This window comes from Cryptotermes secundus, unplaced genomic scaffold (assembly GCF_002891405.2).
Source record: "Cryptotermes secundus unplaced genomic scaffold, Csec_1.0 scaffold925, whole genome shotgun sequence".
Lineage (NCBI taxonomy): Eukaryota > Metazoa > Arthropoda > Insecta > Blattodea > Kalotermitidae > Cryptotermes > Cryptotermes secundus.
Genome location: NW_019733333.1, coordinates 119,731 through 137,392, shown reverse-complemented (window position 1 = coordinate 137,392; position 17,662 = coordinate 119,731). Strand labels below are relative to the sequence as shown.

The window sequence follows — 17,662 nt, the reverse complement described above, 5'->3', positions numbered from 1 at the left end:
GGTGTTTTGGGTTAGATCTGCATACTCTAACATAAGGAACACCCGCCCGAAGTTTGGCACATTCCTCCTGGGACACCCTGTATATATATATATATATATATCTTTACACATCCCTGCATCGATCTTCCCTGCATTTGGACACACCCTCTGCAGTCTCTATGTTACGCATGTCTACCTCTGCATCCCTCCTATGACTCACTCTAACGCCCTGTACACTTGTAACATTCCTAACTCATGTCCCATTGGGGCAGTTACACTTTGATAATATCACAATTAAATAGCATGGCGATAAGAGTAGTTCCACTTACTTTGCGTTGAGACTGCAGACGGATGGCGTTGTCCGGCATCCAGTCGATACCTCCTCCTGCGTAGCCTACGGCTACTACTGCCCAAAATTATTGTTTGAATAGTCGATACTAATTTACTCCCCGGGTTATATACCTGTATTTTCGCTAACTCATTACTTTCCCGGGGGGGTGCAAGTCCGCCTACAGTGACGTTATGTCCCAAGGTGGCTAGCTCTCGTTGACTGGGATCCTTGGGAGTGGACACGCCCCCTTACTGCTAGTCCATTTGGCTAACACTTTTACCCGCAAACGTTCCCCCATCACTCAAGTGTAGATTTTGTAGAGCTAGCATTTCGATATACCTTCAACGTCATTGTGCTGACAGGACATTGACGCGTCACAGGCGAACGTCCTTCTAATTCCATACGTAGAAATTCTTTGAAGTTTCTTAACCCTTCTCTACATTCTCTTGCATATGTCTTACTAGTATTTCCCAAAATACTTATTCTATTCTAGCCAACATTTTCCCCTAAAATAAAAATTAAATACTCTTTTAACATGTTACCAGGAGTCGGCCTTCAGGTCACAACAAACTTCTCAATTAAATACTGTCTATCTTCATGCTTTGAAGTTCTGCCTGTCTCCGTATTAATGATTTTCCCAGTGGTGTTAAGTTAATTATGCGAATTTTTAATATAATTATCATATGCCATTTTCTTGGCTGCAGTTATAGCCTTATTTAATATTTTACAATACCTGTTGTAATATACCTTTATAAATAAATTGTCAATCTTTTAATCATTAAGTATAAATCCTTTTCGTGTTTGCAAGAGTTTCTTATAGCAGGTGTAATCCAATTTATACTAGTTCTCTTAGATGTAAAAAAGTAAAGTAAAGCTATCTCTGTAACAGGCCGTGAAAGCCCATAGGGTTGTGAGACGTTGAGGGTCCCACATTATCTAGACCAGGGGTCTCCAAACTTTTCGAACCGCGGGCCACATTAGGTAATTCAGCACTTTCAACGGGCCGGATAAAATGAGAAATTAATAACTCTAGGTATATGAGTTTTATTGAAAGCACAGAATTTCATAAACTAAATACAAAGTACGTGAGAATAAATTATCGTATATTAATGACAACAGACAGAGGCAGCAAATGCTCATATTTTCATCACAAATTATAATAAAACAATTAATGTGAATGATGGAACTCTTTTTGCATACTTAAAATTTGATTAAATTGAGGCTCAAATTTTGAAACGCTAATCACAAGTAGTGACCTTAAATGTTCATCGGATAAATTTGCCTTGTATTTCGACTTGATGTACTTCATCTGGGAAAAAAGTTTGTTCACACAGATACGCCGTTCCAAAAATGGAGATAAATTTACAGGCAAATTTCTTTAAATTTGGAAATTGCTCAGAGTTCAGAAATTTATAAAATTCGATCAAATTCCCTTCCTTGTATTTGTCTTTAATATGATAATTTTCCTGAAGTTCAATAAATTCCATTTGAATTTGACATCTGCAGCATAACAGTCAAACGGATTTTTGAACAATCTAATTTCCTGAGCACTGGAATCCAAATCAGCAAATTGCTTCCGAAATTGTTCTTTCAAATCTAAAATGACTAAATTTGCAAATGAGGAAGGAAATTCTGCTTCACCCTTTTTATGCAACTCTGCACAGTATAGCATATGAACAAAGTTACAATTTTTCACTTGGCTTTCCAGAAGTATCAACTTTGCTCCGAATGCCTTGATAAGTGCAAAGAAATCACAGACTAAGTTATTTTCACCCTGCAACTTTCAATTCAAATGGTTCATATGGCTTACCAGATCAGCAAAACTGCTAATTTCCAAAGCCACTTGGTATCTGATAAAAATGATTCGTTATGGTTTTCTAGGTATGAAATATATCAATTTCATTCCTGAGCTGAAAGAAGCGCGTGAGAACCTTTCAACAGCTAAGCCATCAAACTGCAGTATAATATGTCAGGTCAATAAGCTCGGAATCACATTTACCAGTACTCATTGGAAAATTAGTTCAATTGGCGCATTTCTGCACAATTCTTTCACGGGCCGGATAAAATTACATTGCGGGCCGTTGTTTGGAGACCCTTGATCTAGACCATCGTCTAAAAGATGGCGGTAAGGTTGTCAGCCTTATGCGCCAGCCACACTTTACTCCCCAGGAAAATTATTTAATTAATTCCTGGTACTCATTTCCATTAGAGGCTGAGTCAACCCCAGGACCATATTGCAGCCGGAAGGATTAGGTCAATTGAAAAAATCCAGTGACCTCATTGGGACTTGAACCCGCGACCTTCTGTCATGTAGCATAGTGGTTCTCTTAGCTGGCATATGCTTATTTACTATAGGAAAGGGGTTAAAATTTCTCAAATATGTGCTCAAAGAAGAATTAATTATGAGATTCGCATTATTCCCACCAAAAACATCATCCCAGTTCTCATAACTCAATTGCTTTTGGAAATCAGCAGTTGTAAAATTATTAATTTTCCTATAGGAGTAAATATGGCATTCTTTTTTATGTAATAATGGGAGGCCTATGGTAAGTAATTGACCTTCATGATCAGACAACCCATTGTGCAGAGATGAGACAAAAATTTTCTATCTTTAGAAGTATCCATAAATATATTATCGATGGCAGTGCTAGTACTTCTGCATATTCTAGTGGGAAAGGTAATTTTGTTTACTAAGTTAAAAGTTTTAAGTAGGGCATTTAGTTGCTTGACTCTATTTGACTCTTCTAAATAATCTATATTTATGTCCCCCCAAATTAATAGATCAGTTTTAGGGTTATAAAGCAACTGTAAAGCTTGCTCTAAATAATTTAGAAAAATTTCCAGATGGTGACCTATAAATTGTTAATATATAAAATGTATTATTCAGAAGGTTTAATTGAACAGCACATACCTCAATGTCTCTGTCAACACAACAGGTCTCCAGATTGAAACTGGAGGAAGTTATATTATCATTAACAAAAATACACACACTGCCCTTCAATACATGTTTTCTACAATAGTAGGCACAAAAAATATAATTATCAATAGAAACCGATTGAATTTCAGACGAGAAGAAATGGTGTTCCGTAATACATAATACATGAGGTAATTTCAATGAAAAGTGATATAGAATTTCATTTATAAGAATTGAATCAACAGCTCACAGAAATTGCATACTTTCTGCCTCAAATGTGGAGGCCAAAACTTAACAGAGTAGAAGTTCATAAATTTTCATTGTATGTAAAACCTTAGTTAAGAATGGTTTTAAAATTTAATCTTTCAAAACTTTTTGTGAAAATAATATTCTGTTGTTGAAGTGAAGATGTTATTTTTGAAGAAAACCCACAACTTGAGCAGAGTTTTTATTATTTTCTATTAACTTCTGCAAATTTTTGACGTCACTGTCTTTCAAAGAAGTGTGAGAGCAGGGGCACTGAGAACGCCACTTATGCTCTTCCCTTGACTGCACTATTTTTGTTTACAGTCTTTGCGTAACACATGGTTATGGGGAAATGTAAGTTCTGTAAGATTTCATAAATTGCTGAACATCTGTACCTATCAGAAGTACTATTAAACTGTCAGATATGAGGATACAAACTCTGTAATAGGAATATCTCATCTTGTTACTCTGCTCTCTGACCGGTTTTATATGTGTTTCAGTTTTCTCTTTTGGTTCTCCATATTTCTTTTTTACTGTGTACTGGGCAGAATGAATCATCCTGTTATTGATAGGATCTGAAGTGTCTTTCATGCCAAACATACATTTTTCTATAGCATCATATAAGACTCACTTTTGCCAGAAATCTGTATTAAAATATTTATAAAAGGCTAAGTTGCATCCACCACTGATCACACTGGCCATGTAATCTAAGACATGAACAGTCTTCACTCACTGAAAAGGGCTATAGAGCCATAGAAGAAAAAAGTTACATTCACTTAACCTCAGTTAGATGGAGTTCAGAACAGACTTCTGGTACCAAAGTATGTTAACTTACTCATTTTACCAAAATCAGCCACCACTATATTAGATAAAGGCTTTACAGTGTTCAGATTTGTGAAATGATACTGGTCAGTATGTAGCTGTTAGTGAACTACTTGGGACATCATCTTTGTTAGTCCATTTATGCCATCCTTTCTCATTAGACCGTTCTTGGTGTCAGTATGACTAAAAATTAAAAAACGTGATTTTGGAAACAGCTAAACAGCATCTAAGAGGTGTGCGGTTTTCATGGCAGCACATCTCATGACATTGTAATATTTGTTCTGTATTGATGTCAGAGAAATAAACAAAAGATGTATTCAGTGTTACCAAACATAACCTAACTTGAAAAGGAGGGAGCACTTGTGTGAGATCAAAAACTACCCTGTTATGTAATGAAACATACAAGAATGCTGGTAAGTAACACATGTGAATAATCAGTAACATTTAAAAGAAGCTGTGATATGGTGACAGGTGGGCATGTGGTGTTTGGTCTTTGCTTTTTCATAACCAGAAAGTTGCCTTTGTCTTAATGTATACATTCCTCTTATGGTATCTAATAACTTAACTGGCTTGAAGGATAATTTAAGTGGCATTACATTCTTGAATGTATGGAAATACTGAAGGTGTTACAAAATGTGTTCCTAGTGGTTTGAGTGCGAGTCAGGATGCTTGCAGAGGATTTTAGGATATTGTATTGAAGATGTAATGCCATTTTTTGTCTGTCATGAATGTTTATTTTATAAATATTATACAGAACTTGTAGTTGATGGGACATTACTTGGTCTGAATCATCTGTATGTATCTTCCCCACAGTTCGTAGTTTGGAGGTATGCTGATTATCCACAAGAGAAAGTTGACAGCATAAAGAGGAATAAAAACTAACTTTTTATGAACATCTAGAGTTTCCACCAAGTACACCAAACTTTATACTTATGTGTGCACCTTCTTATGCTACATAATTACACATCACCTTTCAGATGTTCCAATTTCAATTCCAGAGACTTTCATAGGTGAAAATGTCTCAAATTGATGTTTCTCTTCAAATTATTCAGGTTATTCTACAGATCTGGAACTTACATTTTTAGATTTTATATTTAATTTTTGAAACTTTGTGAACTGGTCTTAGTTCATTTCTGTGCCTTGGTAATTGTTTCCACCGAGTACTACTACACAGCAGATTATGCAGTGTGTTGTATTTTTTAGATGTTACAGGGTTACAGATGCCCTGTAGAGGGCAGGATTAGAACAAATAGGCATATGATGCCCATTGCATTTTTATTGCTTAGGCAGTCAAACTCTGGCAAGAGAATTTCTTATACTGATATTTTTTATATCTTGGTAATGTTTAGCAGATAAAAACCTGTCGTAGCAGTTGAAATTCACCAAATTTACATCCATGCAGTTGGTCTTATAAGAGAATGTGCCAGAAAAGCCAACCACTATGCTTATTGCTTGTTCATGCAGACAAACAAACAAACAAACAAATAATCATCATGTTTATGGTTTAATAAGAACTTTAACTGTGAAATTTTAAGTTTTCATGATGGTGAAGACGAAGAGTGCTGTCTTCTGGGATATTATATTGTTTAGTCTGATATTTACCAAACTACATTGCAACACATCCAAGAAGGCTGTAATCTTCTACCCTGAAGATGAATGCAGCAGATTATCCCAAAATATTACTAACTACTGCACTAAGCAGTGACACATCCCAGAAGACATTAATCTTGAAGCTGTGTAATTGTTCACAGTAGAATATTTGAACATTTCATAGTAAAAAGGAGTGGCTGGTAGTGGAAATTACTTATTCTGGAGATGTGTACTGCTACTGGAAGGTGATAAAAGTCAACAGGAGCACCGAGGTGAAGAACTGTTAGATGTTTGTCAGGAGGTGCATGTGTATATGTGTGTGTGTGTGTGTGAGAGAGAGAGAGAGAGAGAGAGAGAGATGTGATAAATTATTTGAGTTTGATTCCGATTATGCACTAATTGTCACTTTGTTGTTTATGCTAATGAGTAGGCAAGAAGCAGTGTTCCTGATAAATTTTAAATTGAAAAACATGTTGAGTTGTAGGGGACAGAGGGAACTGTTTGCAGACATAAACATTTTTGTTCTCTATCACTTCTGACCAACTTATGATTTAAAAATAAAATTCTCAATAGTTTTAACATCATAGGTCAGATACTAGAAGTTGAACAGGTTATTTATTTTGCCTGGAACATGCTAATGATATTAAACATATTTGTTCTTTTCCATTTTTCTCTCTGATCATTCAGAATGTATGTAACATATGACAAGATCCAAAATATTCCCCTAGAATCACTGTCTGATCTCTGCAAAGTTTCTGTTTTTAGTTAGTTTTCTTCACACCTTCAATTATATTGTTACTTTATTTCTTTTCTCAGTCACTTGGTGTTTTGAAGTAAAGCAATTCCAGTTATTGAGTTTTCTTCTTTTCATTCAATCACACACTTACCATATGTTCTGTAAGATATGATTATGAGTTGGAAATAATGAATAAAATAAATGCACAAGTAAAAGAATTATTTCATAAGCTGGCACAATGCTTTTATACATAATTTCTTATTTTTGTGCCATATAGACATGGAAGAGAAAACTGAAGCCAGTGGTTTGGATTACCTTGAATCTCCTGTATCAGATGGTACCATTGAAGAGAACTTTGAAGAGGAGTTGGTTAATGCTCCAGTAATTGCAACAGGAGTAGATAGTCTGTCTTATCCTTTTGTTGATGATGAAATGGAGGAAGATTTCTCAGAAGTTGCCAAATATGGAATTGTGGAAGTTGTAGGAGATGACACATATGGCCGAAAAGTGATTGTTGTTTCAGCTTGTAAGCTGCCTGGGAACAAAGTATTGGATCATGCACTTTTATTAAGGTAAATGTTTTTCATCTTTTAATAAAATATATTACAAAAACTGATTAATGTACATATTTTGTGTTTCAGCACATAAATCACACATTTTTTGTTTCAAAATGTTATTTCCACAAATTTGGATGTGTAATTTACACAAGGAGTTATGAACATGATGTCGCTTTGGTGAAACATTGTCCACTTGAGTCGTCTGTAAAACTGAAATACGTAGTAGTAGTAGTCATCATCATCACTGCCACCACCGCCTCCCCAGTCATGAAATTAGACCATTAGGTTGGCCTTTTTGGTCTCAGCATTGCTGTTATCTGACAGTGTTTTAAGACAATGTCCAGGTTTTGGCCTTCCTGTTAGGTGGCATTTAAATTTTTTTTCTTTTGAGTAGAATTTTAAAATTCATTTTGGGTGTGTATGGTCTTCTATTCAGTGGAAAGTTGAAGCCAAGTATTTCTGTGTGCTTCTCCCCCAAGTGTTCTGGATTTCATGCATTTCTCTGTCTTAGCTCCCCTCCCCCCAAAAATCATGAATGTAAGTTGTTTGTTCTAGCAAAAATGAAATTCATTAAGTGAGAAACATGTGCAGAATAATATGCTGCATTGTGGACAAAATTTTGTAAATTGAGTGTTTGTTAAATGAGGGGTACATGTATTGTAGATTCTGAAGATTACTGTTTTCTAGGGTGTGGCTCCATTCATTCTTGTAGATCATTACCATTGTTTTTGAGGAACATAATGCCAACATCTTAAGAGTAGAGGGCCTCTTCTAGCATGAAGATGTTTGTAACAGTCTGCTGCACTACATGGCATTACGCCCCAGTTATTCTGGGGAAACTCGCACTGTATATCTTGGCTGCAGTATGCATGGTCATGGCCTGTAATTTTACTCTTTCTGCCCTTTGTTAAATTTTGGATTGGGGAGATGTTTTTCAAATTTAGTTTTGTTTCATATCTGTGTGCTATAATTCCTGCTTACAGCTCATATCAAATGGTGTTAGGTTCCACACAAACACCCCACCATAAAAGAAATTGATGCATTAAGTTATATATAGAACTCTGAGGAGCTGTCATTTTTATTTGAAAATTTCTTTGACGTCTATATTTCATGAAATAACAAAGAAAAAGAATTGCTCTTGCCTCTGTGCAGAATAATATCTCTGCTGTCACTAAGCTTTGTGATTGGTAGTCTTTTGTCTGCCAGTAGATGCACTTCAAGAATAATGAGGGGTGCAAAATTTCAGAGGGTGTATTTGGAAATGATGTACTCGACATCACAGTAATTCCCCTTCTCCTGTTTTACAGTGTGATGTTTGTTGTAGGTACCTGATGTATACATTGGATAAGTTTGTTGAGGAAGACTACAGCCTTGTATACTTTCATTATGGCCTCACAAGCAAGAACAAGCCCCCACTCTCCTGGTTGTGGCAAGCATACCGAGCGTTTGACCGCAAGTACAAGAAGAATCTTAAAGCATTGTATCTAGTCCATCCAACCAATTTTATAAGAGTGGTATGGCAAATCTTCAGAGCAGCAATCAGGTGTGTTATTTGTAACTAAAGCCATACAAAATCTTAATATTGTTTTTTTTAACATTGTTACAGCTTTTTTTTTTTTTTAAAGGGTGGTATCTTGAATTACTGGTGAAACATACCTGCACAGGCATTAATTTTGCCAAGACCTTGTAGAGTTTGCTATGACTGAAGATCTCAGATGAGTCACCATATTTTGTGACTTTGTATTTATAGTAGAAATATATTCTTTTATATGAACTAACTAATTCTGTAGAGCTGAGTCCTTATTGAGAAGCCAATAGTTTCTCACCCACTCAAGAAATCTGCAGCATTTTATGGAACCAGGGGTTCAGTAACACTGTTCACAAGAACGTGCCACTGGTCCGTACCCTGAACCAGATGAATCCATTTCACACCTTCTCATTGTATTTCATTAAGATCTTTTAACTGTTAGCCTCCCATCTGTATCTAGATCTTCATAGAAGACTCTTTCCTTCAGGTTTTCCTACCAAAACTGTGTATGCATTTTCACTTTGCTCCTTGCAAAATGCCCTTCCCATCTCATTATTTCATCTTCTCTAGCCTCTACTTTATCCCTCATAGGTCTAAACATTCTCCTCAGCACTCTTCACTTAAAGTGAGAGACCAAGTTTCACAGCCATACAAATTATATGCACAATTACAGGTTTGTATATTTTAATCTTTATGTTTTAGATAGCATGTTTCTGATTATTTTGTGTAGGAAATGTATCAGACAAAGGTTAGCTATGTGTTATTTGCTATAGGTTTTTATTTAAACACATTTTATTTAGTATAATTAGTTTCATGGGTACACCAGCATGAATGGGAGTATTGTGCAATACTTACTTCTAACTGAATCAGCCTCTCTTGAAGTCTGTGAATTTCTAGTATACTGCCTCATTATAATGTTCTACTCACATCTAGATTTTCCAAAGCTGTGAACCTGTTTGAGATTTTAACCTGATATAGTTCTTTACCTTCCACTTCATTTAGCTTCTTGAGATTGTGCCTCTCCATATCAGTGTTTTGTGTTGTGCTTTTAGTTATTCCCTAACTTCTGCAACCACCATCACAATCAACTCCTCTCAAAGATCAGACATCATGTATATTTGAATGTCATCTGCTGTCTGTGAACATACGATCAATCTGATTGTCTTTCTTTACTTAGATCAAGTACATATACAGTAAATATAAAACAAAAGGATTTGCAGTATCACCCAGCTGCTGATACATTTAGATGTCAATGCATATAGTACAAGCTGTAACTAACTTTTGATATTTATGCTTATTTTTTAGTGCAAAATTTGGTCGAAAGGTTATGTACGTAAATTATCTTCATGAATTGAAGCAGCATCTTCATTTAGATCAGATCAGCATACCACAGCCTGTTCTGGAGTAAGTATGTTTTGTTGTGCTGTATCTCTGAGGCTGCTGTTTTTGTGAGGGATTAAGACAGTTAACAAAACCCACTTCAAGTCACTAGTTATACATGTGTTGAACTGTCTTCAGTCTAAGAATTAACATTTTTCACAGTTTTTGCATGTGAAATGTGAATATAGTCTGTAGAAATATTTCATGTTTGTAATTTTGTTTTTTGTTATGCTAATCAGTTCAGCCAAAAATGCCCCACCCAAGAAACTTATAGCATGAATTATCAAATATTTAACTCTGTGTGCGTGCGTGCGTGCACACAAGATGGAGAGTAGTGGTAATTGCAGTAGCAGGGACAAGTAATGAAGGAAGATGTACAGGGACACTGATATGTTGGGTTTTTGGACTTTATCCATCGTCCTGGTTTTTAAGATAACAAATAAAAACACGACGTTTCGGAAACTGGATCTGTTTCCGTCCTCAGGTGAAGGAAAACACCTATTCAGTTGGGTCCCTTAGAAAGAGCTAGCCTCAATCACTGGACCCACATATCAGTGTGTTATACTCCATCGTCAGAATCCTATAGTAACTACTTAAAATGTACAGGGAGATCGAAAAGTCATGCACATCAAACTGAAAGTTGTTATAGATTGTATTGCAGTTAATAGGATTATATCTCCTACTGCTAGATGGTACTGTAGGAGTACTAACAACGAGTAGAAATGCCATCTGTCGTCTATCGGTCATACAGCATCTGCAGTATAGCTTTGTTTATTGCTTGACAGACATGTCATTTTCCCAAGAATGAGTTTTCATGGAATTGAAGAGTTTGATCAGTGTTTCTTCACTGATGCAGCATGGTTTCACCTTAGTGGCTACATGAACACTCAAAACAATAGGATTTGGTCATATGAAAATCCACATGTGTTACATGAAAAGCCCTTGCACTGTCAGAAAATTGGAGTGTGGTGTGCTGTATCACGTCAAATAGTAGGCCAAATTTTCTTTGAAACAACAGTGAACAGTGCAGTGTACCAAGACATCATTACACAGTTTATTGCGCTTCTTGAAGTTGATGAACGTGAGTGTTGGTTGCAGCAAGACGGTGCCACATGTCACACATCTAATGAAATCATGCAGTTCTTGCGCGAGTTTTTCGGTGACCATCTCATTTCGAAAGGATTTTGTTCCCCTCATTAGCCCGATTTGTCACCCGCAAATTTTTTCCTTTAGGAGTACCTCAAAGGAATTGTCTATAAAAACAATCCACATACACTGGATGACATCAAGAGGAACATTACAACAGTGATTAACAGCATCAGTTTACAGGTGCTCCACAAAGTGGCCTCAAACATGGTAAAAAGAGCTCGTGCATGCATTGCTAAACAGGGAAGCCATTTGTATTTTTTTTATTGCTAGTGGGGTGGGACTAAGTCCCTTGTACTGCGGCCACTTCTGGCCTATTGTACCAGCCCCAGATGATAGATGAGGGTGATTGTGAAGCAATTGGTGGAATGAAGATTGGCAGGGGAAACCGAAGTACTCAGAGAAAACCTGACCAGTGCCACTTTGTCCACCACAAATCCCACTTGACCAGACACGGCATCGAACCTGGGCCACCGCAGTGGGAAGCCAGCGACTAACTGTTTGAGCTATGGTGCAGCCTAACCGAGCCATTTGTAAAGATATGATTTGATTTTTCATTTCTAAGATGTAAGGTTATAAACATTAATAGTATGTGCTGTATGTCTTGTAGTTTGTGCATGAAACCAGCAAAATATAATTGCTTAGTGTGATGTGTGCGACTTCTCGATCTCCCTGTATTTATAGTGTACTTATGTATACACATGAATTTGATAGTACGAGGGTAAGTCAATAAGTAAGTTACAAATGGATATAAAACCTAAACAAATAAAAGTACTTATTTGAAAAATGCTTTTATTTCTCAACATAATCTTTCTGTACATTGAGGCACTTGTCCCATCATTTCACAAGCCCTTGAAAACCAGCAGCATAAAATTCTTTGGGCTGCTGTCAGAACCAGGCAGTGACTTCCCTTTCTACAGCTTCATCGTCAGGAAAATGTTCAGCCAAAAGATGATGTTTAAGAGGGCCGTACAAATGGAAGTTGCTTGGAGCAAGGTCGGGGCTATATGGAGGATGCTCGAGGACTTCCCACTTGAAATTTCGCAGCATCTCATTTGTCTTGTTGGCAGTATGGGGACGTGCGTTCTCATGCAAGAGCAACACGCCTTTGGTGAGGAGTCCTGGTCACTTCCGTTTAATGGCCATACGAAGGTTCCTGAGGGCGTTAGGAGGAGTCAGCATTTACATAAATGCCGACTCCTACTTTAACATCCTCAGGATGTAAATGTTCCCTGTAAAGGGAAGCTACCGCCTGGTTCCGACAGCAGCCCAAAGAATTCTAAGCTGCTGATTTTCAGGGGCTTGTGAAATGATGGGACAAGTGCCTCGATGTACAGGGAGATTATGTTGAGAAATAAAAGCATTTTTCAAATCAGTACTCTTATTTGTTTAAGTTCTATATCCATTTGTAACTTACTTATTGACTTACCTACATATGATAAACACTTGAATGTGATGATATGGGCCAAGATACTTTTGGGATAAATCTTACAGGAACAGTACTGAACAAGGAAAACAGAGGTGGTGGTGACTGGCTGTGTGAGGGGCAGGAGGATTTGTGGATACAGATAGAATATACTCATGGCCTGGCATGTGTACAATTGTAATGATTTGATTTTAGTTAGAGTCCATTACTCTTATGAAAGAAGCAGTGTTAATTTAAAATGTATCAATGTGAAAATCATTACTCAGTTGTTTGTAAAATGAAATGATGGTGTTTTGTGTAGTGTTTGATGGAAGAATTTAGTTTTATAAAGAAGAAGCATTTCTTCAATCATATTACCTGGACTGTGGTGCTACTGTGATGCCATCCTGTCTCTGTAGAAACACATGTATAACTCAAAATATTGCTTGAATGTTGAGTGGCCTACATTTCTTCCTTGAAGCCAGATGGGCCATAGTAATTTGCTTTGAAGAATATCTTTAAGAGAGCTCGCTGAAGCAGCATAGAATTAAGGCAGAAGTCTGCTTGTCATGCATGTGCATGCATCTGTTTGCTTGTCTCATATGGAAGCCAGTCAGAGTTGAGAAGTGTGCCAAAGTTGTGTAATGGCCCTGCAGCCACAGTACCTTTTGAGGTTTGTTTAGACAGTCAAGAAATTCTGAACTGATTAGCATATGGGTCATTTGTAATTTGCTTCATTGCGTTATGCACACTGTTGGCATTGATGTCTTCACAAGCTGACAGGTTAAAATGATTAAGAACAGAAATGTGATACTTTCTTTTCCAATATTTTATGAGTACTGCTATGGTGAGCATACTTAAAATGTGTCTTGCAGGCATGATGAGCGTCTCTTACAGAAAACCAGCCGAGTGGTACAATTACCATCAGTACCTCAACAAAACGCCAAGTTTCATACCCCTATACAGACACAACAGTTTGGTGTCTCACTTCAGTTTATCAAAGATAACAATAATGGAGAAGTGATTCCACCAGTAGTAAGACAGTGTGTGGAGTTTCTCAGTCAACCAGATGGTGAGTATGTATTGTAGTTTGCAGCTTTTCTTTCAGTTTGAAAGAGCATATTCCATCACACAGTTTTCCCATCTGTTCAATGAGTACTGATAATATTTTTATGTGGATATTTGAAATGTGATGTACTGTATAAAGATGACAGTTTTTGATTGGCTGTTAGTGGTGTTATTCATGGGAGATGGCATCAAATGTCAGCCTTGATATGTTATTCAGTGGCATGTAGCACTAGAAAAATATAAAGGAGAAAGCAGTGACTATGGATGGGATTTGGATTGGTAATCAGATTTATTGCACCCTTACAGCTCATAACTACAAGTGAGTTCTTGAGTAGAACTACTGTTCTACAAACTTCACAAATTACTATAGGATACACCAGGCTTCTCCATCTGTTACAGTCTTCACTAGCCATTGCTTGGTAGCGGCTTTCTATGGCAGATGTTCTCCTTCCTCTGGGCTCCCGAACTGTCCCCTGGCCTCAGCTACCAGCTTCTCAAAGCAACAACTCACAACTGAACCCCAGAGATTGTCTTAAAAAACTGCAACACCTGACTAGTCCTGCTTATAACATCTCAGTATGGGCCACATAGAAAATACTGTTCCCCCTGTTGCGGTGCAATTGTTGCTTAATGCTGGCATGACGCATTTCATTGTTGCATGTGCAGTCGTTGGCACAGACTGTGCAGAGAACACCATTTCTCTGTTGTTTACTGTTGCCTAGCAATAGCTGGCTGTTGTGACTGCAGTTCTTGCTTTGAGCGAATATGCCACATTATGAAAGCTTATGTAACAAATGAAGGAACTTCCATTGAGTTCTCATTGGGTGTTATACTAGTTAGGCTGTAAATTGTTAACCAGAGTTCATAATATTATTTAGAGTCGTTTTTAAATGCATATTTTGGTGCTGAATTATGAGAGAAGTGAACTCATCATGCAGTTGATAACCTTTTTTGAACAGAACCTCACATTCATGTTTGATGTTCTGTTACGTCTCATTAATGTAGGAATTCAAAATTTACAAGATTGTTTGACATCTTTTTTTGTAGCTCTGGAAACAGAGGGATTATTCCGAAGATCAGCAAGTGTCCAGCTTGTGAAAGAGCTGCAATCTAAATACAACCAGGGTCAGCCAGTGGATTTCCATGGTGATGTTCATCTTGCAGCTGTTCTTCTAAAGACATTCTTGCGAGAGCTAGAGGAACCACTTATGACCTTTGATCTCTATGATGAAATAACACAGTTCCAGAGTAAGTTGTTTGTACATTCTTCCTTTCTGTATATTTCAGCATGTGAGGTATAAAGTAGAAATATAAATATGACATGTAGCTACTTAACTCTTCAAAAAATGCTGATTATAGAGAATTTTGTGTCAAAATTATGCTGATCTGAAATTAATTGGATCCCATTACATAATTTTACCACGCTCACAAATTATCTTGTGTCAGAAAAGGGTACCTAGTACTCTTGGGTTAAGACACTGGACTCTTACTCAGAGAGATCCCATCTGTGTGCAGGTTTTCTGTTCACAGATTGAGGCCTTCGCCTATGCCATAGATAAAACAGATTTGGGAATATTTTACTGCAGCATCCTGTTGCACGTTGCTTATTTCCACTTCACTAGTTGCATGTAAGATGGCAAAATAAGAAGTGAAAATAGAGATTTGGGAATGTGAAATATGAAGATCCCCCCCACCTGATGGTTTGAAGTCCACATTAGGTTGTAGATTCCTTCTGCTGATCATTGCCCTTATGATCGTCCTGTTACTGGGGGTCATATTCTTCCCTGTGGGTGCCTCCAGCACAAAATTGGGTTTCTACACCCTTGATGATTGGTTCAGTGTCATATTTTTATTAATTTCTGATTTAACATATCTATAGCAGAGGGCAGAAAGGTCAGTGGAACCAAATCCAGAGGCACAAGATAGACTGATTTCCTGCAACAGTTATGCACCTGTTTCACATTATTCTGTATAGTATGAAGATTGTTCACATGAAACTCATTCACATGTTTTTCCCTGTGAAGAAAACACTAGAGGGCTCAAGATTCAGGTCAGATGAATTTGTAGGCTCTGGTGGTGCTTCGGTTTCTGAAGCAGTCAAGGGAGCTGTGCAAAGAGGATCTGTTGGCTGGTCTGTCAGTGGCATGCCTACCTCACTGCTTACACAGACAGTTTTTAGTGGCCTTTATTCCTTCACCCAGAACAGTCCCTGAACAGGTTTCATTTGAACAGTCCTTGTACTATTGGTATAGAAAGTTTAAACTGATTTCTTCTGTAACTGCTAGCTGTAATGGACCATCAAAGAATATACAAAGTCACTGCTCACAAACTCTGTTCTCATGCCTCCTGCACATTAAGATTCCACCATGTATGGAATAGATTTTGTAAAGTATTGACATTGTGGAAACATGTACATCCATCATCCTGTGACTTAATTGAAATATCATGATCAGTACTCAGTGTGTTAGCTGTACATATACTTCTTGTATTGATCATGATCTGAAAGTGTGAATTTTTTCAGGTATGTCAAAAGAAGAGCGACCACGTCAAGTTAAGATATTAATCTTAGAAAAGCTTCCTGAAGATAACTACCAGATTTTGAAATATATTGTACAATTTCTTTCTAAGGTTAGTATCTGATATACAGGATGTTTCATGACTCAGTATTACAGCTACAAGAGGTTGTTCCCAAAGTCAGTCTGGGTGAAAAAATTTTACGTCAGTATGGGTATGATTCTGAGAAGTGCAGACACTCTCTTTGTGGTTTTTGTAATGAGAATGCTCCTGCCGATATTGAGGAATATCAAGAGTGATTCGTGACCTGAAAAATCCAAGAGGACGTGTTTTGTACCATCCATTGGCAGTCTCAAGAAAGAGGCATGTTTACCTGTGTGTTGACACCAACTACTCATGCTCTGAGGCAAAACATGCATGTTGTGGAGAACATTATTTGAATGGTTCATTGCAGTCTGATTATTGGTATCCAACAAATTGCCTACAGAAGTCAGCAACTTGAACATGGAGACTTGGGTAGGTGGTTTGAATACTGCTGCTGGTTAGTTGCACTCCCCCCCACATTTACTGTTACATCTTATTCACTGATGAGGCTCACTTTATCTGTGTTGGGTAAACAATACAAAAAACTTACATTCATGGTCATATGTGAATCCACACAGTACAGGGAATGCCCATTTCCAGTATTGATTTTCAGTTAATTAATTAATGACATGGTGTAATGGTTATCTCATTGGACCATTCTCCTTGGGAGGGAAGGCTGACAGGTGAAATCTATTCTTATTCTTTGATGCTTAAGATGGAGGCGACATGTTCCTGCGAAACATTGGTTGACTTTCAGCAGACTGCATGGTGTTATATCCCAGAAGACAGAACTCTTCATAACCACAGCTGTGAGAATCTCAGATCCTACAATTTTTATCATCTTTGTTCAATATTATGGTGGCAAGACTGAGTCAACTTGGTACTCTGGCCACTTTTTGGGCTGTTGCACAAGCCCCAGATTGTAGATGATGATGATGATGATGATGGGACAATAAGTGGAATGAAAATTGGCAGGGGAAACTTAAGTACTTGGAGGAAGCCTGGGCCACCACAGTGGGAAGCTGGTGATTAACCCTTTGACGTGGTGATTTAAATTCCGCGGCCGCGGCTCCTGCGGTAATATATTCAGCCGGCCATTTAAATTTTGCTCGAAAATTATTTATTCATCATTGTTCTTAAATTCTATGAGATAGGAACATGAAACTTTCACTAAAATGATCTTAAATTGTGGTTTTATAACCTTACCTTATAATATGGGAGCCCTGTATCTCGGCCATGGGTGCAGGTTGTTTAGTATTTGAGCAGTGAATGGTACGCCTTGAAGGATGAAACTTTCACTAAAATGATCTTAAAAGATGGTTTTATAACCTTGCCTTATAATATGAGCACCCGGTATCTCGG

General features: G+C 37.4%; 1 protein-coding gene across 2 annotated transcripts in view; it reads left to right on the top strand.

The window, feature by feature from the left end:
- The window catches only part of LOC111868085 (rho GTPase-activating protein 1), a 33,999-nt gene that overhangs the window by 8,936 nt on the left and 7,401 nt on the right, over positions 1-17,662 (top strand). For both annotated transcript variants that reach the window (XM_023858468.2, XM_023858467.2), the window contains 6 exons: positions 6,896-7,190; positions 8,500-8,718; positions 10,009-10,107; positions 13,510-13,706; positions 14,750-14,950; positions 16,224-16,330. In XM_023858468.2, coding sequence (XP_023714236.1) covers positions 6,896-7,190; positions 8,500-8,718; positions 10,009-10,107; positions 13,510-13,706; positions 14,750-14,950; positions 16,224-16,330 — 1,118 coding nt within the window. The remainder of the gene's footprint in view (positions 1-6,895; positions 7,191-8,499; positions 8,719-10,008; positions 10,108-13,509; positions 13,707-14,749; positions 14,951-16,223; positions 16,331-17,662) is intronic.